This window comes from Podarcis gaigeae, assembly GCF_964106915.1.
Source record: "Podarcis gaigeae genome assembly, chromosome: 2".
NCBI classification, from domain to species: domain Eukaryota; kingdom Metazoa; phylum Chordata; class Lepidosauria; order Squamata; family Lacertidae; genus Podarcis; species Podarcis gaigeae.
Window position 1 is genome coordinate 64,284,586 of NC_139679.1, and position 25,398 is coordinate 64,309,983.

A 25,398-nucleotide genomic window follows, 5' to 3' on the forward strand; every position below is an offset into this window, starting at 1 on the left:
ACATGAATGCATTTTACTTCCGCATAGGAAAACCACATGTACTCTGTGATAAAAGTGTGGGAAATGTGCATGTTCCATGCAACAGGAAGTTGAGAGAAATGGATCCAATGAAGTAAGCTCTTTCTTAAGAAAACTCACATTACAGCATGTTTCCTGGTCTTTAAGGTGCCACCAAACTCTTTACTATGATGGTGGGTTCTCACTAGGTCTACATGTGTATGTCTGCGTATGTCAGAGTTTTTCTTTTGTGTAAAGCAACTCATATATCACTGTGGCCATGAGTGCACATGTTTCCACTGGGTCTAGGGGCTACTCCAGACCCAGAATTCTTTTAAAATTAACATCAGTGCTTTTTTTCCTTACAAAATGTTTAGGGGTACACTCATTTTGACTCAAGAAAATCACCATTTTATAGTTCAAATTGGGGAAAATAAATACAGTAAATGGACAAAAGTACAAAGATTCTCAAAGTGTTTAGGGGTATGCATCCCCCTGCGTCCCCCCAGAAAAAAGCACTGATTAACATATATCATATGTATTATCTCATGCATGATATCATACATGATAATCACCCATCATATATCCATAATAAATAATAGCTTCATTGTTATACAGCCATTTTGGTTTGTTCTTACTTTTTCTTTGACAAGCTACTTTATACTTAAATATCTCCTCGTCATGCTATTTCTGATGAGAGGGTATACAACTGAATACTGGTATATCAAGCAAACCTATCAAATCAAACTAAGGTTTTGCACTTCGCATGTGGCCACTAGGTGGCCCGCTCGCCTTTGATGTCGCGGGGGCGGGGCGTAATAGCGCGGCTGCCCAGCCAAAGCCTGATCTTTCCAGCAGCGCAAACGAGACGAGCGCGGAGTTCCAGCGCGCGGAGCAAGCGAGAGGGAAACTTTCGCTTTTGCTCGAATTCCCTTTTCCGGGCGTGGGAGGCACCATCCCGTTGGCCAGAGCAGGGTCTGCGGGGTGGAAGTTGTCCGGCGGGCTCGGAGAAAGAGGATCCCAGCTGCCGGGTGTGCGTGAACTTACTCCCCACTTTTCTTCGTCCAGTTATTCGGCGGCCGCGGATTTTGCGCTCCTTTGGACCAGACGCTCGCGAGCCGAGCAGACGACTCTCCAGGCGGGGTTTGGAAGCAGCCCGGAGACTCAAGAGCAGCATAAGAAACTCCTGTAAGTCCTCTTTGTAGCGATGAGCAGCGACTTGTCCGTGAATTTTTACTCTCGAGAGAGGCGAGTGCCACGATTTCTTTTGCTTGCTTACTTGCTTGCTTTATTCGTCGCTTTCATATTCCTCCAACACCTTCTTCATGTCAGTTTCTCTTCACTTCCTTTCCCGTTTGCATTTAGCACTGCTCCGATTTCTGTTTGCTTGCTTGTTTGCCTTGGAGATCAGTAATAGTTTTAAGTCCCAAGGGAAATTCCACAAGTAGCTCGTCAATAAAAAAGGGCTCTATCCATGCCATCTTCGATCTTCTTTTCAGAAAGTAATTGGATTCCCACCCCCCACCCCGAAAAGTGAGTGATCAGGTTACTACCCTGCAAGACCCATTTGTAGGTTTTCTTCTACATTGGGGCATTTAAGGTGGTAGCAAACCTTCTCTTATGACTATTTTATTCTGGTGAGCATCGCTTAAGTTAAACCTTTGACACACGCACACACATTTATATATCTGTATATACTGCTCTTTTAGATATGCCTGTGCTGTTTGTTTTATAGTTAGCTTTTCTCCTGTGGTTTATAATATAAGTATGAAATCTTTAAATGTGCATTGCATGTATTCTTGCCTATTATTTTTATAGCAACTATTCTCCTGTGGTTTATATAGCTTTTCTATAGCTTTTCTCCTGTGGTTTATAATATAAGTATGAGATCTTTAAATGTGCATTGCAGGTATTCTTGCCTATTATTTCTATAGCAACTATTGGTAAAGCTATCACTAACAAAAACTACGAGATGAAACCAAGATGTAAAAGCTTGTGCGGTTTGCTGTTCGTATCCTGGTTTTTGGCAACGGTTCCTCTGTTGTTGGATCCTTATCTCCAGACTGTTTCCAAAAGGCAATTGTTTTCCTTCATTTCCCTGTAGCAAAATATGGGGAAAACCCATAGAGTTGGGCACATGCGATGACTAGACATAGTTAATTCACCCACATGCATATGCAGAGGGAAGCCAGTACCTATAACAGTGATGCTTACATTAATCACCTGTGATGGCCTATGTACATTATACATTTTGTTGCCCACACAGTGTTGTGTAACCGTCTCCATTCCCAGTAGCGAAATGACGCTAATTCAGTACTTATCCAAAGGAATTCCAGTGAGCTGGAATTCATTGGCACGTCTAATTGCCTTTATCGGTGCTTGAAAAAGAACTGGGAGTGGCTCTCAGGCTACAGAATGTATGTGATCTCCCATATGTGTATGTGTTTGATTGTTTCAGATGATATTCTGTTATTTTAATTATTCACTTTCTCTTGGTTTTCAACCCATTTCTGGTTAGTGCGTTTGCAGTCTTCTCTATGCAGCTGATCAGAAAGGGACAATTGCAAGACGTGTCACCAGGTTCATCTTTTGATTCAAAGAAATAAACGCATTCCTACTCTAGTCCGTTTAATTGTGACAGAAGTCCCTAAATGCAAAGAAAGTCAAATATAAGGTTGGAAGTTTTATGTTGCTTGTATGGATTTCATAACCATACTAACCACAGATGTGCTGTGTCTTTATTTTGTTTTCTTCCTCCCCTCTTTCTGTTTATAGCTTCTGGCATGAACAAAAGCTATGGGGAAGCTTCCTATCTGCTATGTTTTCCACTTTCCAAGTAACCCTTTGAAGTTTTAAAGGAAAGGTTGGATAGGGATGCTTTAGATATATTTAAAAAATCTCTATTAGTTCAGGCGTTTGGAAAAGATCAGGTGTGGTACAGCACAAGATGTTGAACTACTGTTCAACTCCTTTTTCGTTCTTGGATTATCTGTATGACTCTGGACAAGTCCTTTATTTTTCAGCTTCTCTTACCTATCTGTGAAATGGAAATAACAGCAATTCAGCTCACAGGATTGTTGTGACATTAAGGACGGGCATGAAATAAAGATGGTAAAGGACATTGTAAATTACCAGCAATACTAACAAATTCCACTGTGTTCTAAATCACTTGGTAGCTTTCTGCCACACAGCCTATCATATTCAGTGTGCCAGTTTGCCATCATTTAGATGTCCGCACCCTTAACTGTTGTACCATTTGTATCCTGATCAGTAGTGTTTGGGCACTGACTTAGCATTGGATATTCCGCTGTTTCTCTTGTGCTGCTTTTGAGAGACATTTGGCTGGTTTAGACAATACTCGAAGAAGCTGTCCACCACAAGGCATGTTTCCTCCTCCATCTCTAGCCATCCATACTGAAATGGCCTGTCCGGATGTGAATGAGCACATGTCAAATCCTGCACACACGTAGGGGAAATTGACACGTCTGGTTCCCAAATAAAACCCAGAAATCAACTGCACGCTTTTAGACCTTTACATGTAATATTATTACTATTTATTGCATTTAGGTTTTCTTTTAATTGCCGAACAACAACTGAAATCAGTTAACAAGCAGAAAGCGAAATACAATAAACACAAACTTCCTAAAGTGTCCATGCAATAATACTATAAAACAATCCTACCACATGCTGCTAAAGTGCAGAATGCAAAATAGATGCATATTTGGATGGGTCTCGCTTACAGGGATGGCAGGAGGCAGTGGAGATGGTGAGGCAGGTGAGCCCAAAGCAGCATCCCTTGCTTTGGAATTCTGGGGCTGAAGGAATTCCAGGTGAAGGCAGACAAGTGAAAGTGACATAAATGCAGATTATCTGGCCTGGAACCTTCAGTCTCTGCCTCACAAATGGGAATTGCTCCTACCTCCTCCCTTACTGATGATTTGAAGGCTGCCTGCTTTCCTAGGTTCTTAACATCCTCAGTTACAGTGCTTGTATATTTTGATTTTATTTTGTGAACTGCCCTGCAGGTATAGGGTGGTATATAAATTCAATAAATGATAACAATAATCTGTTCATTATATAAAGTGATGGGGCCCCTTTACACTCTCTCTCTCTCTCTCTCTCTCTCTCTCTCTCTCCTCTACTTCAGGCACATAGCCAGAAACCTTATGGTAAGGGGGCGGGGGAATCACTTACAGAACTGCAATATCATAAATACAGGTATCTTTCTATGTTGGAAGGGATTTAATTGCATTGCTTCTTAATGAGCAATTGGATAGGATGCTGCCTGAAGCCTTCCCCACCCCCTCCTTATATCTCCAGTCTTAAAAAGAGCCAGAGTATTTTTAAAAATAAAAGCTGAACCTTCAAGGAAGGATTGATAATGTTTCTGAAAAGGGACCTCCCATTAAGAGGCAGCTTCAGGCGGCAGATTTGGTGTGGCATTATTAGAATACTGTATGTCCATTTAGTTTTTTAGTATTATTTTGTGTCGTGCTAAGAGCACCATTTTTATTTTTATACCTGGCCACCAAAATAATCTCGGACTGGCTTCCTCTGCTCTCAGATAAGGTGCTGCCTGATTTTCATGCCTCTGCTTTGATTAGACTTCTCCCTGCTGATTTGTTTCCACTTTCTTTGGAAAGCAAGGGATTTTTCAGTCAAATTAGGACTGACCCTTAACCAGCCAAGCAAGCTATGTGCTTTTATAATACATCTTCCACTCCTGTTGAATTTGAAATAGATAGTAGTAGTTTTCTGCAGAGAGGCAGTTTCTATCTAAGAAAGATACTTGTTAAACAATTAACATTTAAGTATTGTGTAGCTTACATAGGACAGAGTTTTTGTCAATTATGTTGTGTTTCTAACTGCATGACAGGGATGCCATTCCCCCCATTGTTTCTGGCAGTGTCAGGTTATTAATTGGAAACATCTATACAGCGGTACCTCGGGTTAAGAACTTAATTCGTTCTGGAGGTCCGTTCTTAACCTAAAACTGTTCTTAACCTAAAGCACCACTTTAGCTAATGGGGCCTCCCGCTGCTGCCACACCGTCACCACGCGATTTCTGTTCTCATCCTGAAGCAAAGTTCTTAATCCGAGGTACTATTTCTGGGTTAGTGGAGTCTGTAACCTGAAGCGTATGTAACCTGAGGTACCACTGTACTACACGAGGGGTAGGGAACAGCATTAGAAACTCAGATATAGAAGCTAGGAGCCAAATGACTCCTTAAACCAGGGTTACAGTTGCTAAAACGGAATATCTAGGTGCCATTTTGTGTCCAGATGTCGTATTTTCCAATACTACGTTTTGGTTCCTGACATTCCTTCTGATTGTGCAGATAAAATATCACGAATAGAATTCTACAGGAAGCTGTTACTAGTGTGTGAAACCAGCCAAGATCCAAGGATCCCCAACCATGCACCTCCAGATGGTGGAGACGTCAGGTACCATCCTGGTGCCCAGGCATCTTCATGTGGTTGCAAGTAGGTGATAGCCAGGTGCAAAATGCACATGGCGAATTTTGAACATTGGTAGGGAACCTGTGGCCCTCTGGATGCTAGGTTATGAAACCCATCTTCTTTTGCAACTGGCTGTTAACCAGAAAGTTGGTGGTTCAAACCCACCCAGAGATGACTGTGGGCAGGATTCCTGCATTGTAGGCAGTTGGACGAGATGACTCTCAATGTCCCTTCCAACTCTACAGCTCTGTGATTCTTACAATGCTGGCCGGAGCGGATGGGAATTGGGATCCTGCAACATCTGGAGGGCCACAGGCTCCCCCCCCCCCCGTTCTACACCTTATCCCTCATCAGGTGCCGAACTGTGTATAAATTAAGGCGTGGAGTGGGAGATGGGTGTCCCATTGCTGACTTCCATATGTTCCAAGATCTCCATATGCACCATCAATAACTGGTACATGGATCACACGTATGGGAGCCTATGCATGTTGTTGCAGGGTATGTGCCTTGGGTTTATGCAAATGGAGACCTGGAAAGATTGGAGGCTGGGGCAGAACTTGTAGAATAGACTCCCAATGTGCTGGTTTCCACACAAGTAAATACCCCAAGTGACCCTTATAAGCAATCCAACAGGTCTGTGTGTGCCAAGGGCAGTTGCTTAATCTGTGTTGATAGCATTGCTATAGTTATTTAACGTTTTATTTAAATATCTGCCCAGGAACAAACTTTTGAATCTTTTATCTGCCCTATTCTCTGGACCCATTCATTGTTATCATTTAAGAGCAATAAGCTTGCATTGCTCTGTTCCACTGCGCACAGTTTGAGCCAAGTGTTGACTTTTGCCTTTTGTTTCCGTTCCTGTATAATGCCATACCTTATGGATAATGGAGTTTCGTGTTTATTTGAAAGTAGCAAAGGGCTGACACATGCAAGAGAATGAGGTGATGGTTGTACACTGTGGCATTTGCTCCCACAAGATGACCAACTTGGACGCCTTTAAAAGAGGATTAGGCAGATTCATGGAGCCTAAAGCAGTCAATGGCTACTAGCAACAATAGCTACGGTATGTTCTGGCTCTCCTGTCAAAGGCAGGATGCCTCTGCTGCTGGGAATCATCAGAGAAGAGAGTGCTGTTTCATCCATTTGCCACAGGATGCTGAACTAAATGGGCCTGATCCAGCAGGACTCTTCTTATGCTTTTACCCTGGTACCAATTACCAGCAGGCCCAGCTTTGGGGGCGCTCTACTGCCTAATGGCTCCCTGGACTTTTGCATTTCTGGTTATAAGTTTAGGGTTGTTCTGTTGTAGCCTATTAAGACAGTGGGGTTGGGGTTACTGAACCCTGTGCCCTGCTAAATGAAATGCATCAAGTACTGTTTGATACAATATGATAAACACCTGATATGTGGGTGAACACCTTGTTGGTCACCCTCCCAACAAGAATCAAAACTTTTCAGGTGAACTCGAAGAACAACCCCAGCTCCTGCTGTGCTGGAGTCACTTAAGAACTAGCAGGGATTTCCTTCGGGGGGGGGGGATGTGCAGGCAGTAGTCAGTGTACAACCAGATGGGGTGGTCACTTTTGGCTGGGAGGGCTGTAATGTTAGGGTAGACATAGATTTAGATGAATTTACCCCAGAAGTAGGGTGGCCAGGTAAACTGGGCAGGGCCTGCAGAAAGTAGTAACAAGAGCAACAGGTCCATCGAATCATAGAGTTGGAAGGGACCCCAGGGGTCATCTATTCAAGCCCTTGCAATGCTGTCATCTCAGCTAAAGCATCCATGGCACATGGCCATCCAACCTCTGCTTAGAAACCTCCAAGGAAGGAGAGTCCACCACCTCCTGAGGGAGACCGTTCCATGTTTATAGTCTTTGCATTTGAACACCCAACATTTGAATCTCTTAAAATTTGAGTAACCTGCTCTTGGATCTTCTCCAAGCTCCACCAAACTCTCTCTCTCTTCATTAAACACCAGGAATCAGAGCACAGTGCCTGTTGGGCCCCCCCCCCCTTTTGTCTGTCGGCAAGCTGGTTTAAATGTGGAGTCCTCTGTGCTGCGTGATAGTAATAAATAGGTTTGTGGGTTTCTTACAAACAGCCTGTGTTTTAACAAGTAATCCCTTGAAGGCATTAAGATGGGTGTAGCCTGGCCTTTGAATCTCCACAGGTTTTGACGTCATGTTATCTTTCTGATCTGGAGCACTTCAGAGAATTGGCACAGTGACTCCAGCTTAACCTGTTCTTGCTGATGTCAAAGTGGCAACAAGCGTCACCAAACTTTGAGGATAAATTACAAAAATGGTACAGCCAAGATGAAGTCAGGCTGCTCGGTCGGAGCAACTTGCGCATTGTACACAATCCCATGGTCATCGCATAACAAGTTGCACAGTTGCGTAAGCTTTTTCTTCATATGACATTTTTATCACACCCTGTCACTCAGATCAGCACAGCACTGGGGCCTCACAACAACCCTTTGAGGTAGGTTAAAGTGAGAGGGGATGACGTGCCCAAGAGAGGCAAGTAAGTAAGCAAGGATTACTTATGCTTCTTATACTGAAACCTAGGTCCCTTACATGGTGGCACGATGCCCGCAGACAGCCCCTTCGCCAGCTGCCTCTTCCAGTTTTCTGTTTTGTTTAATTTGTACTGTGCTGGCTGAAAAGCAATGTGCAGGCACCTAGCAAGTGTACCTTCTTCCCTCGCATTTCCTAGAAATGGCTCTGAGCCACACATGGAACCCTTCATCGGAATGGAAAGGAAGAAGAAGAGGCAAAGAGAGGTGTAGTCCTTCACTTCAAACCTGCTGCTCATACTCATACAAATGATGTGTGGCACTGTCTCATTTCCATGACAACAAGCATAAGAGGAAGTTAAACTGAGAAACAGGGACTGCTCCTGTGAACTTAATGGCTAAACAGGGCTTGGTACCCAGGTCTCCTGGATCCATGCCCAACACGTTGCTCCAAAGGTTGGTGGGAGCTTTAGTGTAACAACATATGGAGGACCAGATGTTCCTCATCCCTGTTCTACTCATGGTACGATCATGGCTGTCAGAAAGCTGTGTTTGAAGTCAATTGCTTTTGTATTGAATTAATGGGACTCGCCGGCTTTAAATCTCAAGTATTCCAGCATCCCAGTTTAGTTCTGTGTGTGACATGAATGTGGACATGAAGTCCAAGCAAAACTAATAAGATTACTGAGGCTGCTCACGACATGAGGAAGCGTCCAGGGATCAGAGCCTGGAGCCACAAAACGTTTGTCAGTGTAGGAAATAACTGAGTTTCACTCGGAGCAAATCAACAGCTTAGATTACTGCTTGCCAGGAAGTTCATTCCAAATAATGACAGCACTAATGCACTTCTCTGTAAACGGAGCATGGAGCACACATTTTCCTGTGCTGTGCGTAGGCTCTGCCTCACACACACACTCATAGAAGGAAAGCCTTCCATTTCAGCAGAAGCTTGCTCCACTGAAACACGCCTCAGCCTGCCTATGACATAGGAGAGTCTTATTCCACGTAAGACTCTGACATGGAAACCCACAAAATAGCATTGCGGTGAAACTTGAATCCCAAATTAAACTAGCACTCCCAACCAGCCTGCACTCCCAGGAATCCTGCTCATGAATTATATTCCTGACAGAGCCACTGTGGTTATCTTTCCTAAATTTTGAACCATGATTTTTGGTTAACATTTTATTTTTCAGTTTATTGACATCTTTAGTCAATGGAGTGTCCTTTTAGGCTGCAACTAAGAGATCTACAGAACCAAGAGTAGACCCAGTGGATGGGAATTGCAGGGAAGCAGATTTTGGCTAAAACATAAGGAGTAACTTCTTAAAACCAAGGTCCCTTCTGCACTATATAATTAAAACAGCCATGGCTTCCTCTACAGAATCCTGTAGAGATTTAAAGTGTCAGCATTGTTAGAAGTTTCCCTGTTTACCTCACAGAGTTACAATTTGCAGAGTCATTCCCTCGTCTTCCTGGGGTACTAAAATAAAATTGTTTACACACGCACACAAAATAAAATAAAATAAAACTATTTTAAAACAACAACAGCACACATGTAAGAACAATTCATATACGTCACAGATAGCAACTGGAATAAAGAGTTCTGTTTAGAAAGCTTGTGGAAAGAGGAATGTTTTTAGCAGGCACTGAAATGACAGTAGTAGAGAAGGCATTGATCTGATATATAATGTGACCAAAGTTCCCTTCCACGGGAAAGGTGCCACTCTCAAAGTCTGATTCTGACCTTGTGAAGAATGCACTTCCTGATAGCATGGTATCTGCAGGATATCCTCTCCTTCAGAATGTAGTGATTGGTTGGTTATGCAGAAGGTGAGATGAACTTTTGAGTAACTTAGTCCCAAGCTGTACATGGCTTTATGCAGCAATATCAGCACCTAGAGCCTAGCCCAGTAGCTAATTGGCAGCCAGTGCAGTTATTTCCACAATGACTTACTATATTCTGCCCCACATTTTGCATGAGGTGGCAGCTTCCAAGTCCTGCCCCACATACAGCACATTGCAGCAACCAACCTGGAGGTTACTGGATGACCGTGATTAGGCTACCCCAACCCAGAAATGGCTGTAGCTCTCTTCCCAACTGAAGCTGGTAAAAGGCACTCCTATTCACTGAGATCACCTGGGCCTCTAAGCGACAGAGATGCGGGAGTACAACCCCAATCGAAAGCAGAACGGCCCATCCATGTTGCCTCCATCTGCCTAGGATTTATAGTCAGTTTAATGGCCCCCACCTAACCCACCACCAAGTCCAGGCACTAAGTTCAGGGCTTGCACAGCCTCTCCTGATTCAGAAGTTGCAGAGAAACATCAACATATGATGACACCTCCATTTCCCATTAGTAGCAGACATTTTTGTAGCATGTATTTACAGTTGAGTGCCACAGATGGTTCTTATTCAGATGATTGGTTACCAGAGCAGAGGTTAGCAGAGGTTAGCATTTTTCATACTTTGTCAGTGGTTCTAAATTAGGAAAGTCCTAGGACAAAATTCCCCATGAAACCTCGTGGCAAATAGGTTTGCTGAAACAACAATTGCATGTTCTTTTCTTCTTGCATACATGATAGCAGTTTTGTTCCACTAAGGCTTATCCTAAAGTGGACATTTTCTCTGTATTTTTATAACTTACTTTGCCAGGAAGGAGACAAGCTGCTTTTTTGACCTAGGGCATTAAACAGCAGTTGGAGTCCAACAAAATCTGGAAGGCCACAGGATTCCCATCCGTGGTTACATTTATTTATAACCTGCCTTTCAGGATACAAATCCTTCCAAAGTGGCTCGCAACTAACTACATATTTAAAAACACAATAAGCAACATGTTAAAAAGTTACCAGGATCTTTCCCACAGGGCAGCTGATGGTAGATCACCCTAGGTTGGGCGGAGGGAGGTAGTCTGAGGTGGTCTTCTTAGGAAATTCTGTGTTTTGATGTGTTTTCCCCAAAACACTTTTGATCTGAATTGAGAAACAGAATGATGTGGCTGTGTTTTGAGCTGATAATGTGTACACAGCCTTAGTCCGGATTCGACCCATTGACAGAATCAGGTGTTGAGCCTCTTATTGAGAAAGAATGGATTGGTTTGCTTTGTAGGCTGATGTTGACTGGAGAGGCAGGCAAGCAAGCAAGCAAGCAAATAAATAAATAAATGTTAACAGGATCAAAAGATCAGGGTGGGAAACAGCAACGTATCCAGCTGGCAGGGGTTTACGCACAGTTTAGTGTCATCAGTTGCTTCATTCGTGTAAAGAAATGGATTTCGTGACTCAGGAAACTATGATTAAGTACAGGTGAGATGCCTCAAGGCTGCTGAATCAGACACGAAATCTGCGTCAACGCCTACTGTAGTTTAAATATACACAGAGGCAGTCCGTGTGACTGGAGATTTGGCAAGGATTTTTTACTCCATCACTAATTTTATTTGCCCAGGCAAAATCTTCCCTGGAGACTGGACAGATGAGAGGGAGGGTCCCATGGGCATAGAAGCTGCAAGCTTCCTACCAGAGCCAGTTCTGCCATTGGGCAAAGTAAGGTCTCAGGCAGCATATATCCTCCTGAGCTCCCTGACCAAACTGTTCTGTTGGAGAAGAGAGCTGTGCGTCACACACTTTGCCATCCACATTTATATCTATCCTGCTGACCTCCCTCAGGGGCAGGGTAGTGCCTCTTTGCTAGTACCGAAGTAGGAGGCACTATGAATGGGTGTGCATCATTTGATCCTTTGCCTCAGGCAGCCAAATGTCTTGGGCCAGTCTTGCTTCATACATAGACACACTCCGGCAGTTCATGGGACACCAGTTGGATTCGTCCAGGAGAAGAGAGGGCGAGAGAGAGAACTGCAGCAATTTATTATCATGGGATGTCCAATGTTTCTCATTAAGGTAGATAGTATTGTGCAGATATGGGTCTGAATGTTGAGGTTAAGGTGATGGAATTCAGGGCTATAACTCTTTTTGGTTGAGGGGCTGAGAACTTTAGATGCTTGCGTTTGGAGAGGGAAAGGGCCATGCACAGGCCCTGTTCTGATCCTTTGAACCCAGAAATGGGGACCCTGTGGGCATCAGGGAAATCCTCTGCAGGCACATATGCACCCCATGGGTGCCACACTGGCAACCTCTGCCCTATGGTATGTTTTCCCACCTTCCTCTTCTTGCAGGTGCATATACGCATCTGTGCAGTTACCAAAAAAGGTAGTGGGAAATATTTTTGGAGGGCAATTGCTTCTTCTTGAATCATCCCTGCTAGATTAAAAAAGCAAACAGGTGTCAGCTTGCCTGAAGTTGGACAGCAAACTGATCAGAATGGTTCATTGCAGATACTCAGTGCCTCTATGACTGCAGACTAATCCAGCAAAGCATATTCTGCTGTGGCAATATGCTGCTGAGAGAGAAGAGACTCTGGCTACTTACAATTGATTGGATGGGAGCCAAACTGCTTGCTTTTGAGCTGACTCATTACGGAACTTATTACACACACACACACACACACACACACACACACACACACACACACACACAGTGTATATCTATCTAATCTATCTAATCTTTAAGTCATCCATTGGTGTTGATAAAGGTAAAGTAAAGGTAAAGGTACCCCTGCCCGTATGGGCCAGTCTTGCCAGACTCTGGGGTTGTGCGCCCATCTCACTCAAGAGGCCAGGGGCCAGCGCTGTCCGGAGACACTTCCGGGTCACGTGGCCAGCGTGACATCGCTGCTCTGGCCAGAGCCAGAGCCGCACACGGAAACGCCGTTTACCTTCCCGCTGGTAAGCGGTCCCTATTTATCTACTTGCACCCGGAGGTGCTTTCGAACTGCTAGGTTGGCAGGCGCTGGGACCGAGCAGTGGGAGCGCACCCCGCCGCAGGGATTCGAACCGCCGACCTTTCGATCGGCAAGTCCTAGGCGCTGAGGCTTTAACCCACAGCGCCACCTGCGTCCCCTATTGGTGTTGATAGGAACTTGTAAAAGGATGCAAAGAACCAGGGGACACCCCCCCATAGTGGAGGACAACATAGCAATTAGGTAGCTTACACACAACTGAACAATTCCTCTCCCTCCCCTGCCCCCCACTGTTCCATTTTTAAGGCACATTTTCACATTCAGATGGCATAAATGATGTACTGTATCTCATTTTTTTAGCATACAAAAGGCCTGCCAGTTTGCAGAGAATCTGTGATGTTGCTTGAGAAGATTTATACACTGATATCCTGCAGCACTTCCGGGGTTTTTAATGGGTACAATTCTTAGGCCAGGTAGAGAGCTCTAGAGGGCCACATCTGGCCTGTAGATCTGATGTTCCCCACCCTTGGTTTGAAATAATCGGTATCTGGCACCCTTCCAGGCTAATTCAACTTTGACTCTCCTGCATTAAGTCAACATGTTTCTATCTGACTGAGGGGCAGAATAGCAGAGTTGTTCATTTTTTCCATCAGATTATACAATAGTGGCGCAGTTAAAATAATGACATGTAATGAATACTAATGAAGAGCCAGCATTTTACGATGCCTTTTTATTGGAGGGTATCAGAGTACATGGTTTTCCTTTTACAGCTCCCTTCCCTCCTCAAGATACCTTATTAAACAGAACATTTCCTCACCATGTGGCTTAAGAAGTATGAAGAGCAGCCCACACTCACCCTGAGAACTGCCTCCCTTATGTGCCACCATGCACAGTTTCACATTTTGATGTTACGAGCATGTGGCGGGGTTGCGCAGCAGTGTTTTGCAACAAAGCCCTCGTTTTGTTTCTGTGACATTTTGTGGAAATGCAGTCCTCTGAAATAAATAACATTCACTGTATTCTTTGATGCACAATTGGATCAGTTGTTAGTTTAGCACATGCACCAAATTATGCTCTAGCTACATGACCCTCTTTCCATTGAGTAGGAATTCGGACTTAGAAGTCCTATATCTGGGTGGGATTCAGCTAATGAATCCCTTTGAAAGAAGCCTGTGCAAGGGCTTTCATTTGCACAATGGGGTTTCCTCTAGTTCTCCTGGTGGCGATCAGGAAAATCCCCAGAACAGCGCATGGAAGAAGGTGGGTGGGACTGTTCCATCTAGCAACCTGAAATGCTTGCACTGACGGAACATTCAACATAGTACAGTGGTACCTCAGGTTACAGACGCTTCAGGTTACAGACGCTTCAGGTTACAGACTCCGCTAACCCAGAAATAGTACCTCGGATTAAGAACTTTGCTTCAGGATGAGAACAGAAATCACGCGGTGGCGGCACAGCGGCAGTGGGAGGCCCCATTAGCTAAAATGGTGCTTCAGGTTAAGAACAGTTTCAGGTTAAGAATGGACCTCCGGAATGAATTAAGATCTTAACCTGAGGTACCACTGTACAACATTGAATTCCTTCCTCTATGTACAATATACTAGTCACTACAGCAAACTAGCTGAGAAAGCCACAACACATGAAATAACATTTGTTGTTGTTGTTGTTTAGTCGTTTAGTCGTGTCCGACTCTTCATGACCCCATGGACCAGAGCACGCCAGGCACTCCTGTCTTCCACTGCCTCCCGCAGTTTGGTCAGACTCATGTTTGTAGCTTCGAGAACACTGTCCAACCATCTCATCCTCTGTCGTCCCCTTCTCCTTGTGCCCTCAATCTTTCCCAACATCAGGGTCTTTTCCAGAGAGTCTTCTCTTCTCATGAGGTGGCCAAAATATTGGAGCCTCAGCTTCACAATCTGTCCTTCCAGTGAGCACTCAGGGCTAATTTCCGTAAGAATAGATATGTTTGTTCTTCTTGCAGTCCATGGGACTCTCAAGAGTCTCCTCCAGCACCATAATTCAAAAGCATCGATTCTTCGGCGATCAGCCTTCTTTATGGTCCAGCTCTCACTTCCATACATCACTGCTGGGAAAACCATGGCTTTAACTATACGGACCTATATACGGAAATAACATTAAATGACATCTATTTCTGTGTAGTCCCTGGATGGCAGGCAGGCAAGCATAGAAGTGATCCATCCCATCTGATCCCACGCAGCAGTGTTGGCACAGACCAAATCCTTACATCCTTAAAGCTGCAATCATATGCCTATTTATGTGCCAGAAAGCCCCACTGCATGAAGTGGGGCTTGAGTAAGTATTGTTGCATGCTACCCCAATCTCTGAGCAGTATGAGATTCCAGGGGTTCCAGGTACTTGCCCAGGGTTCGTGTTTCCTTTTGGAAATGGGGCACAGCAGAGACTGTTGTGGCCTTATGATACTATATATGGTTTATTTACACATATATACAACCTGAGCCTATGGTGGAGGGGTTCACAGCATTAAAGCCTCAAAAGGGCCTTGTTTCTCTCATAGCTGCAGCTATGGCAGAGATCAACCATTGCTGTGCCTCTCTGGCTTTCCAGCTCGCTGCTTTGCTACTCTGCCACATTATTCTTCCTAACCTCTCTATGCTGTAAACTTTGGTTTTATCTGTTGAGGAATCCTTTGATTCTTTGTCCTCTTAATGGTCCATCATCCAGGTGGTCACTTCAACACAGGAAGCTAGCCAGGCTTAATTAGCTCTGATTAGATTTTAACCCTTGCTGGACCTGGGGATTAGAGAGGTCTGGCACCCATCTTAACTCCCCAAGCATTGATTAAATTCTAACACTTACTAGATCTAGGGATTAGGGGTGTCTGGAACCCACAAACTCATAACAATATGTATAGATAGAAGTGCCCTGCATGTCTTCTTCTGGACCGAATGAAGTGCAGATAAGTCTTCTAACTTACATAAATTTCAAGCAGCCTATCCAAGCTCTGTTATTTCAAGGCTGGAGGTAGGGAAAGGTTATGTGCTTGTCACCTGTGATGATTGCATTTGTTCTGTGTCCTGTTTTATTGATACTTGTCTTCTTCTTTGCTTTAGGGAGGAACAGGAAGAGCATGGATGTTTATGGAAACGTAGAGCCCACACAGTTTCCCCTTCCAAAGCACATCTTGGAAGTGTGGGTCATCGTCCTGATCATCCTGGTCACCATCGTTGTCATGACATCCCTGCTCTTGTGCCCAGCGACAGCAGTGATCATTTACAGAGTCCGGACACACCCGATACATAATGGAGCCGTGTGAAACTTGCTTCCATTGTCACTATGTTTGGCTTTGCTTTTGAGAAACATGGGGAAAAAAAGGATTATACGGAAACTGTCAGTTTATCAGGCTTTCTCTGACACCAGGCCAAGATCTGAGGAGACAATGGAGGCATGCCAACAAGAATATGACAGCAGCACAGAGACTATGATCATGTGACGAGGATGTCACATGTCACCAGAAGTGCCCCAGAAGCCTGGCTGCACAATACAAACTGTGTCCCTAATGCTCCACATCCAGGACTTTATCACCAGTTATGGAATCAAGTTGGCTGGTTCAGGATTCCAGATGGTTCTTGTTTTGGATTTTTGGTGTGTCCTTTTATTTGAAAAATGGTTCTTCATGTTTACTGGGCAAGCTGTTCCAAAGGACTAAGGAATTGGCAAAAACAGATGTCAGAAAGGAATAATGAAATGTAATCCAAAAAAACCCCTCCATGTAGATTCCAGATGTGGAAACACAACGTGTTTTATCTACCCCCTTCAAATTGAGACATAGGCATAGACATATTCGGTAAAAAACCATGTGGGGGAAAGCTTTGATTGCTCCCAGCTGGAATGTTGGTCATTCTTTCTTCCCTTCAAGATCCCTCTAATCCAAACAGCAACAGCCGAAAAGGGATTGGGGGGGGGGGGGGGAGAAATGAGATGTAGGTAGATAAGTGAAGTAATTGTATTTGTGGTATACAGTTACAAAATGATTCATCATTAAACATCTATTTTTAAGGAACCTAATAAAATCTATCTAATACAAAAAAAACAAAAAACAAAGGAGGGGAGAATAAGATTTGAACAAAGTACGTAATTTACTGTCAGGGAACAGTTTAAAAGAAGGTTACCAGATTTTTTTCAATGAATCCGGGGACACTTTTCAACTTCAATAGGAATGATAGGATTTTGTCAGGGGACTGGTTTGTAAATCCGGGGACTGTCCCCGAGAAACGGGGACGTCTGGTAACCTTAGTTTAGAATGTGGCAATGAAAAAATTGAGCGAAAGAGGCTTTCTTTTGCGGCTGGGTTTGTGAAACTGTGTGCATCTTGCAGTTCTGTGAATGGGATGGGAGGGCCTTTCCTAGTTGTACTGAAGGAATGGCAACTAGGGAATAAACTTGTAAAGACGGGATCTTTGCAGCTGTGATACGATACAAGTAGTTTGGCTGTTCCATCCATCCCCCTGTTTTACACGCGCCCTCACGCAACTGTCCATTAATGTGTTCCCTTTCTGCTAATGAGGTTACTAGACGTTTATTTCTTCTGCCTGACAACAGTGAACATATAATTGGCATGAGCATGCAACAATTTATTGTAGTTCCTGCATGATTCATTTCCCTTCTCTCGTGACTACTGCTGGCCTCTGCTGCTGTGTCTTTTCTTGACAGTCATCTGTTCCCTCATACAGCAGAACTGGCAACTCCTAGTCCAAAGAGGGCTCTTGGGCCTTCACTGTCTGCACATGAGGGAAAGGTTCAGCAGCTATTCTTGCTGCTATGTGGTGTTGAAGGAAGACTCAAGATCAGCCAGACCTCTCCCTTCCGCTCAGCCACAAGTGGCACTGCAACATCCTGCCAGGCCAGGTGTTAGATGTTGTCCGTTCGTAGTTCAGAGCTGGAGATAGTCTACTTATAAATCTGTTTTTATGGAAAGAAACACTCCACCCTGTGAAAAATGGTTTCAGAGGTTCAAGTAGAATTTGTTTGTGTATTGTACATAAAAGTGGATGCGTTTCCATTAATTGTATCAGCAGTAAACTCCTCCTGAAACTGTGATATTGTGGCAAATCCATGTAATAAACGTTGTTTATTTTATTTTATCGCATTTGTGAACAGTTTATCATGAAACATCTCAAAATGATTTTGCAGTAGAAGCATCAACAGTTAAAAACAATTCCATATTTTTAAAAATAAGGTCTTTCGTAGAACCCAACAGACAATGGAAATAGCGCCTCTCTGGTGTGCAATGGGAGGGAAATAATAATAATAATAATAATAATAATAATAATAATAATAATAATAATAATAATAGTTTTATTTGTACCCTGCCCATCTGACTCAGTTGCCTCCACACTGAAGGTCTGGTTCCTATTTCAGTTGAATGAATCTCCTGCTAATACGTAGGAGAGACCCTGTTCTGCAGAGCAAAGTGTTCGATCAAGTATATAAGGGGTCAGACTGTCTTTTAGGTTGTTTTGTGCACAACTATCATCTCAATATCAGGTGTTGAATTAACTGCCTGCTTTTATTCTTGGACTTTCTACACTAGTCTCATTTCTGCAATGACTCCTGATCGTTCCTATATGAGCACTCGTGAGTGACACCAATCTCAAAGTGCAATCTGGCTGAGCATCCTTGCATCTTATGTATGGTTATTATTGGCTGTCTCAAATTGAAAATTGGTGTTGCTCATTTTCATGTTCTTCCTATTCCCTGCCTCTGGGGTAGCCAACTTGAAACCCCTCAGAAGCATGGCTAATGGTCTGGAGGACACCACCTTGGGCTATTGCTGCCCTACCCCATGCTCTGCAATTCCTCATTTTTCTCCCGGGACACAGGAAAGCTTATCTTTCTCTATCTTTTTTTTTAAAAGAATTTCAATTAGAAATAAATATACACCACTTTCAACAAAGCAAAACATGAACACCGAAACAGAGCAATGCAATTTGCAGTCAAAGATAGGAAAAAACATCAACAGGTGAAAATTCATCTCTAATTGTTAGATGACTAGGATTGGGAACTTACAGTCAAGATCTGTCTTTACTACACACATTCTTTGTGTACAGAAATAGCAAAAAGAGTAGCCCAAGGTGCTAAGAAAAAAGGCTTTTAAAAATCCCACTGGTTATGTGATGTTTGAGACACATAACCTATACCTTGTTGACAACATACCGGTATTTTCTTTCTGTAGGGGGTTGGGACAGGATGTGAATTTAATCTCATCTCAACCATGGCTCACATCACTGTCATATGCACATTTTGCCAAATTTTCTCATAAGGTTTGAGTTTCACCTTGACAAAAGCCAAACACACGAGGGCTTTCTTAGGTAATGAAATGAGTCAGATTGCAGCCTGGGAAGAAAATGATATAAATCAGAGTCAGAGAAATTGTTTTCTTTGCTTACATCCTGTTTCTTGTAGCTGGGTGGGAAGTGAATAAATTAAATATAGGAAGCTGTCTTAAAATGAACCAGACCATTGATTCCCCTAATTCAGTATTGTCTACACTGGCTCCAGGGTTGCAGAGAGGGAATATTCTCAGTCCCAGCTGGAGATGCCTAGGACTGAATCTGGGACCTTCTGTATTCAAAGCAGATGCTCTACTATTGACCCACAGATCTTCTCATGCTCTGCACACATTCCAAAGCTGTTTTTGTTGGGAGTTTCACATGTCTGGTGGCTGTGAACCATTACGCTGCAAAGAGCTACCAATCAAAACAAGTAATAGTGGTTTTGACAGTAGCCCTTTGGAGGGGTTTGAAGAAGGAAGACCGGGTGTCAGGCTGAATGTGGGCCTACCATGAACATGTCATGGCACTACAGAAGTGCAGAGATAGTGGATGAAGCTAAATGTCTGAATACAGTAGGAAAGGCTCCTCTGAGTACAGCACCATAGGAGCAAGTGGCTGCTGTCAATGCAAGTACAGCCCGCCCCGCCCCCGGCCTATATTGCTTGACATCCAGCGCATCAACAAGCAGCATCTACATGGTTGATATGAGTCATATCAATCAACCACATTAAACAAGCACATTGAAATTAGCGCAGGAACCTCACCATTACCATGAAGTACCATGTACATTATGTTTTAATCCCAGCCTTAAGAGAGGAGACTTGTGATCACAAAGTGCCTAGATTAGTGGCTGAGCTAAACTTCAATTTACCTGTTCTTGTCATTCTGTAAGTGGGCATAAGTCTGAGGGTTTGAGTCTAAAGGAAGAAAAACTTCCCATCAGTATAATCTCATTAAGGGCATCATCCGTGATCGTTCTCCTAGCTGTGTCTAATGTACACAGCAAAAGTAAAGGTAAGGTAAAGGGACCCCTGACCATTAGGTCCAGTCATAACCGACTTTGGGGTTGCGGTGCTCATCTCACTTTATTGGCCGAGGGAGCCGGCGTACAGCTTCCGGGTCATGTGGCCAGCATGATTAAGCCGCTTCTGGTGAACCAGAGCAGCGCACGGAATCGCTGTTTACCTTCCCGCTGGAGTGGTACCTATTTATCTACTTGCACTTTGACATGCTTTCGAACTGCTAGGTTGGCAGGAACAGGGACCGAGCAATGGGAGCTCACCTTCTGATCGGCAAGTCCTAGGCTCTGTGGTTTAACCCTCAGCGCCACCCGCGTCCCACAGTGAAAGTAGTCCAGCATAAATGTTCAGAGATATGGGAACAGTTTTTAGGATCTTTCAGTCAGGCTGCAGCAGAGGTCTAAATGATTGTGCTAAGTAATCATCATCATGATCTAAGATTTTTAATATGACAGAAAATAATAACGGCAGCTAAGTCTGCACATTGAAAACAAACCACACACATCTTCTTTAGGGCATATTGTTACTAAACAACAAGTGCGAGGTTGATTGATTTCTTGAAATCTTTTTAAAACCCACACGTTCCCTCAGAGCTCCAATACATGTGTTTAACAGTAACCTTTAACTTCACAGATCTCCTGCAAGCAGAACTATCAGAACTATCCATTCTAATGCTATACCAAGAATAGTATAGCCTCGGTCCAGTATACCTGAAGGAGTGTCTCCACCCCCATCGTTCTGCCCGGACACTGAGGTCCAGTTCCGAGGGCCTTCTGGCAGTTCCCTCACTGTGAGAAGTGAGGTTACAGAGAACCAGGCAGAGGGCCTTCTCGGTAGTGGCGCCTGCCCTGTGGAACGCCCTCCCATCAGATGTCAAGGAAATAAACAACTATCTGACTTTTAGAAGACATCTGAAGGCAGCCCTGTTTAGGGCAGTTTTTAATGCTTGATGTTTTATCAAGTTTTTGATATTCTATTGGGAGCCGCCCAGAGTGGCTGGGGAAACCCTGCCAGATGAATGGGGTATAAATTATTATTATTATTACTGCCCCCTCCGAGTTTATTCCGAAGGAGAGTTTTGAAGAGAATTCTTCCTGGTTTGAATCACAGTTTTGTCACTCTCTCAAATTAAACCCATGGAATCTAAATGCCGTTTAATCTTGTATATGGAGGAGCCAAGGATTGTTATACAGAGACTTGAAAGTACCAGTGGAAACAATGTGAAGTACTTTAGATTCAATTAAGATTAATTGGATGCACTTGGGTCCATTAGTTCTAATTCTTAGGAAACAGCTTTTCTCCAAGGATTTAAAAGGAAGCACAATTAGGATAAAATCTGTTGCTTTGGAAGCAGCCCAAGTCAGTGGGCCTTTGGACAAGGAGGCAGAGTACGCAGGACAGAATGAGATTCTCAGGGGGAAAAAACATTTACACAGTTGTTTATAGCCAAGACATAGTGCAGAAATACTTGATGGTCTTGAGAGAACAGACCTAAAATGGGAAGCACACAGATTATTTTACCTGAAAATGTTGTGGTCAGGAAGAATGACCCAGAGAACATGTTGCTTACATGCATTCATGTTCATTAGTAGCTTGCCTCTTTGCTGGACCCAAGCCAAACTGGATACAAAGTCTTGTTATGGAAAAATAAGATGGCAGTGGGGGGGGGGTGAGGAGAGGGGAATTTATAGCATGCAATTAGAAAGGGTGCTGCCAGAAGTCAAAGGTTCTTGTAGGATTGGAAGACTATGAACACAGGTATGGATGAAGGCTACACATTCTTTATTAATGCATGCAAAGAAAATATAAAGCATAATATCACAACAAGACAACAATGCTGACATTCCCTTCATTTAGTTCCTGGAAAGCCCTTGAAGTAGCAATGGATGTGACTCATGCATTGACCAATGTGCAGCAGCTTCTGTAGTCCAGATCTACTCCAAGTTCCAAGAGACAGGGCTTCCCCACCTCTTTATAAGTCTATTATAAAGTTGCTCTCCTAAACTTACACATTTTTCTAAATTATGCTGACACAGAAGATTGATAATCATAATTGTAGTGTAGCTTATACAACCACCTTCACCATGCTTATATTCTTAAGCAGAGAAGTGGGCCGTGGTAGTCAACCAATATAGATAACTGTACTATATTAGGCTGTCCCTAATATGCTTTGAACCACCCCGTTTATGTTCTGAACCACCCTGTGTTCTTTGGATGAAAGGCAGTACAGTGGAACCTCAGTTCCCAAACGCCTCCATTCTCGTACGTTTTGGTTCCCAAACACCTAAAGCCCAGAAGTAAAACAGAGGTTCTACTGTATGCAAATTTAGTAGTAGTAGTAGTAAGTAGTAAAAGTAAATGACCCCTGGACAATTACGGTAAATCCAGTCAAAGGCGACTATGGAGTTGCAGCGCTCATCTCACTTTCAGGCCGAGGGAGCTGGCATTTGTCCACAGACAGCTTTGGTGCGTGTGGCCAGCATGATTAAACTGCTTCTGGCACAACAGAAGAACATGACGGAAACCAGAATGCATGTAAACTCCATTTACTTTCCTGCCGCAACAGTACCTATTTATCTACATGTACTGGTGTGCTTTCAAACTTCTAGGTTGGCAGAAGCTGGGACAGAGCAACGGGAGCTCACCATGTCGTGTGGATTCGAACTGCTGACCTTCCGATCAGCAAGCCCAAGGGACTCAGTTGTTTAGACCACAGCGCCACCAGCGTCCCTTTTTACTACTAGTAGTAGTACTAATGCTACCTAAACAGGTGGCTGTTAATGTTAGAGAACCTAACATTGTTAGGTTCTGGATTTCAGGGCAGTATATAACATAAAACCAATACAATAAAAACAAAAAACAAAACAAAAATAAAAGCAGCATTTAATAATGTACCGGTATCTCCACCACAGTGACTAACCAATTTCTAATTCTTTTCCAAAACAATTGCATTAGCCCACCACATCAGATAAGTATTTTCTTGAATGTCTTTTAAGGAACAGACCTTTGAAGATTTTCCAGAGAAGTAGCAAAAACAACAAAGCCTCTTGGAACATCTTAATTACTATGGCATGAGCTTTTGTGACACGAAATCCACTTCACCAGATGATGTGGGTTCTAATCCATGAAAGCTTATGTACAACAAAAGCTTATGCCATAATTAATTTGTTAGACTTTAAAGTGCTGCAAGCATTTTTCAGCGTAATCCTATGCAGTTCTTCTCAGAAGTAAATCCCGTACCTTCCAACAAGCCACAGAAGAAAATTGGGACTAGCATCTTTTGGGGCTGAGTCATGTAACACATGTCTTTCCCTAAGAGAACCATAGACTCAAAAAACCATAGAGTTGGGAGGGTTCCCTGAGGGTCAACTGGTCCAACCCACTGCCATAAAACTCACCCTGCCAGGGCTGGTTTTCTGAGGCTCAGAGTGCACACTTTCTCCTTAAAGCCAGCTGCCTACGGGGAACGCAGCCAGTTAGAGGTGGAGACGGCATGTCCAAAGGCCTGGGTATACTCCAGTTAGACTAAGAAATAAGGGGTTAGCTCAATATATTTTGCCACCTGAGGCAAAGGACAAGATGGTAGCCTTTCCCAAGGTACATACAGAAGCAAATTGCGCTGGCAATGGAATCTTATTCCAATACTGGTGAAAGGAAAAGGTCTTCTACTGCATTTGTGGGCTAGTGTAGTGGTTACAGGGCAGTGCACATGGCACTCACTGCTCTGGCCACTCTCCCCACCTCAGTATCAGCCGCCTGAGGCAGCTTCCTCAGTCAGCTTTATAGTTGTACCTTGGTTCTCGAATGTAATCCATCCTGGAAGTCCATTCAACTTCCAAAAATGTTCAAAAACCAAGGCACGGCTTCTGATTGGCTGCAGGAGCTTCCTGCACTTAATTGGAAGCCGTGGAAGCCACACTAGACGTCCAAATAATGTTAAAAAAACCGGAACACTTACTTCCTTGGTTTCAGCGTTCGGGAGCCAAAACGGGTAAGTACCAAGGCATTCAAGAACCGAGGTACGACAGTACTCCCTGGCCTCCTTCTCCTAGAGTCAAACTCTCTAAGGAATTGGAATTCTCTTCCATTATCTTTTTACCATTCTGTGGATGTTTTCAGACAGTCACTATTTTTTTAAAAAACGAAAAATACAATCACATGGTTTTTCTGTTTGGAGACAGATGGGATGGACTTCCTCGCAATACTTTTGGAGTGAGTGGCGCAGAGAGCAGCTAGAGAGCAGCCAATTGACAGAAATGCCTCTTCAAGTTCAAATGATGTTTAGAACAGAAAAGAGTGTGGCTCTGAGATTCTGGGGAACACTTTTTAAAAAATGGCTTTACATTTCACTTGGTACAACTAAGCCCTGGTTCCCTTAATAGACCAGCCTCCACTGACTTTAATCAGGGAGTAGGAAGAATGGAAAGTAAAGCATCGAATTAAAATGCTAGAATTCAAACATGGCAAATCATTGTTTGTACTTATGTTTCAAAGTTAGTATACATTCTCAGTTAAAAATGTATACTAATAACTTGGGGAATTCTCAGTGACAAGGAGCCCTAACTTTGCACATTTCTATAAATCCCCTATTGCAGCCCAGCATTAAAGGGGATTTGGAACATTTTGCAGTTCCCTCACAGCTTTGTTTTGTCAGGGACTGAGCAAAAGATGGTTTTCCAACCCAGATATGCATTTTTCAGAGGTTTCTGCTTAGCTGCGCATGTTATTAATTAGACAGACAGTGCTGCCAAAGGTGGCCATTGTCAACATTTCATTAAAGCCATTTTCGAAGGGAAGCTGAGTGCATCTGCTTTAGAAATAATGAGTTAGTTCATTTTCCAACTCCCATGGCATTTTATAAGAAAAGTCTGCCCAAGTCAGAAGTCTGTTAAAGCATTTTGTAAAAAAAATATATGGAACAACAGGACTTTGCAGAAAACAAAATCCCCATTAATTTTACTTTTAGCCCTTTGCCAACACTTTCCTTAATCCAACCACAGTGGAGTGATCATCTCATTTCCTGAAAAGGCCTTGTGTGCATGTGTTGAGGGGAGGTGGCCTTGATGTCAGAGTTTCCTTGTTTACTACTTTTGAATCCCACTCCCAAATCATAGATGTGTGGTTGGTCTACAAATGCAAAGTTGAATGAAGGGAGAGGGCTATAGCTCATAGCTTTACCAACCCCATAGTATTTCTGTGCCTGTAGACCTCTTGTACGCTTCTTGTCAGCAATGATCAGATGAGATGCCTTTCTTTTTTAAAAAATAATATTGCAAGTGCATCAGAGATGCACAAGATCA

The 25,398-nt window shown here is 43.4% G+C and overlaps 1 protein-coding gene across 1 annotated transcript; it reads left to right on the top strand.

The window, feature by feature from the left end:
- Positions 1-797: 797 nt before the first annotated feature.
- On the top strand, positions 798-17,883 carry SMIM3 (small integral membrane protein 3). Its single transcript, XM_083728710.1, has 2 exons — positions 798-1,185; positions 15,858-17,883. Exon 2 carries the CDS (start codon positions 15,875-15,877, stop codon positions 16,058-16,060), a length of 186 nt encoding a protein of 61 aa, XP_083584836.1. The 5' UTR covers positions 798-1,185; positions 15,858-15,874; the 3' UTR covers positions 16,061-17,883.
- Positions 17,884-25,398: the final 7,515 nt, after the last annotated feature.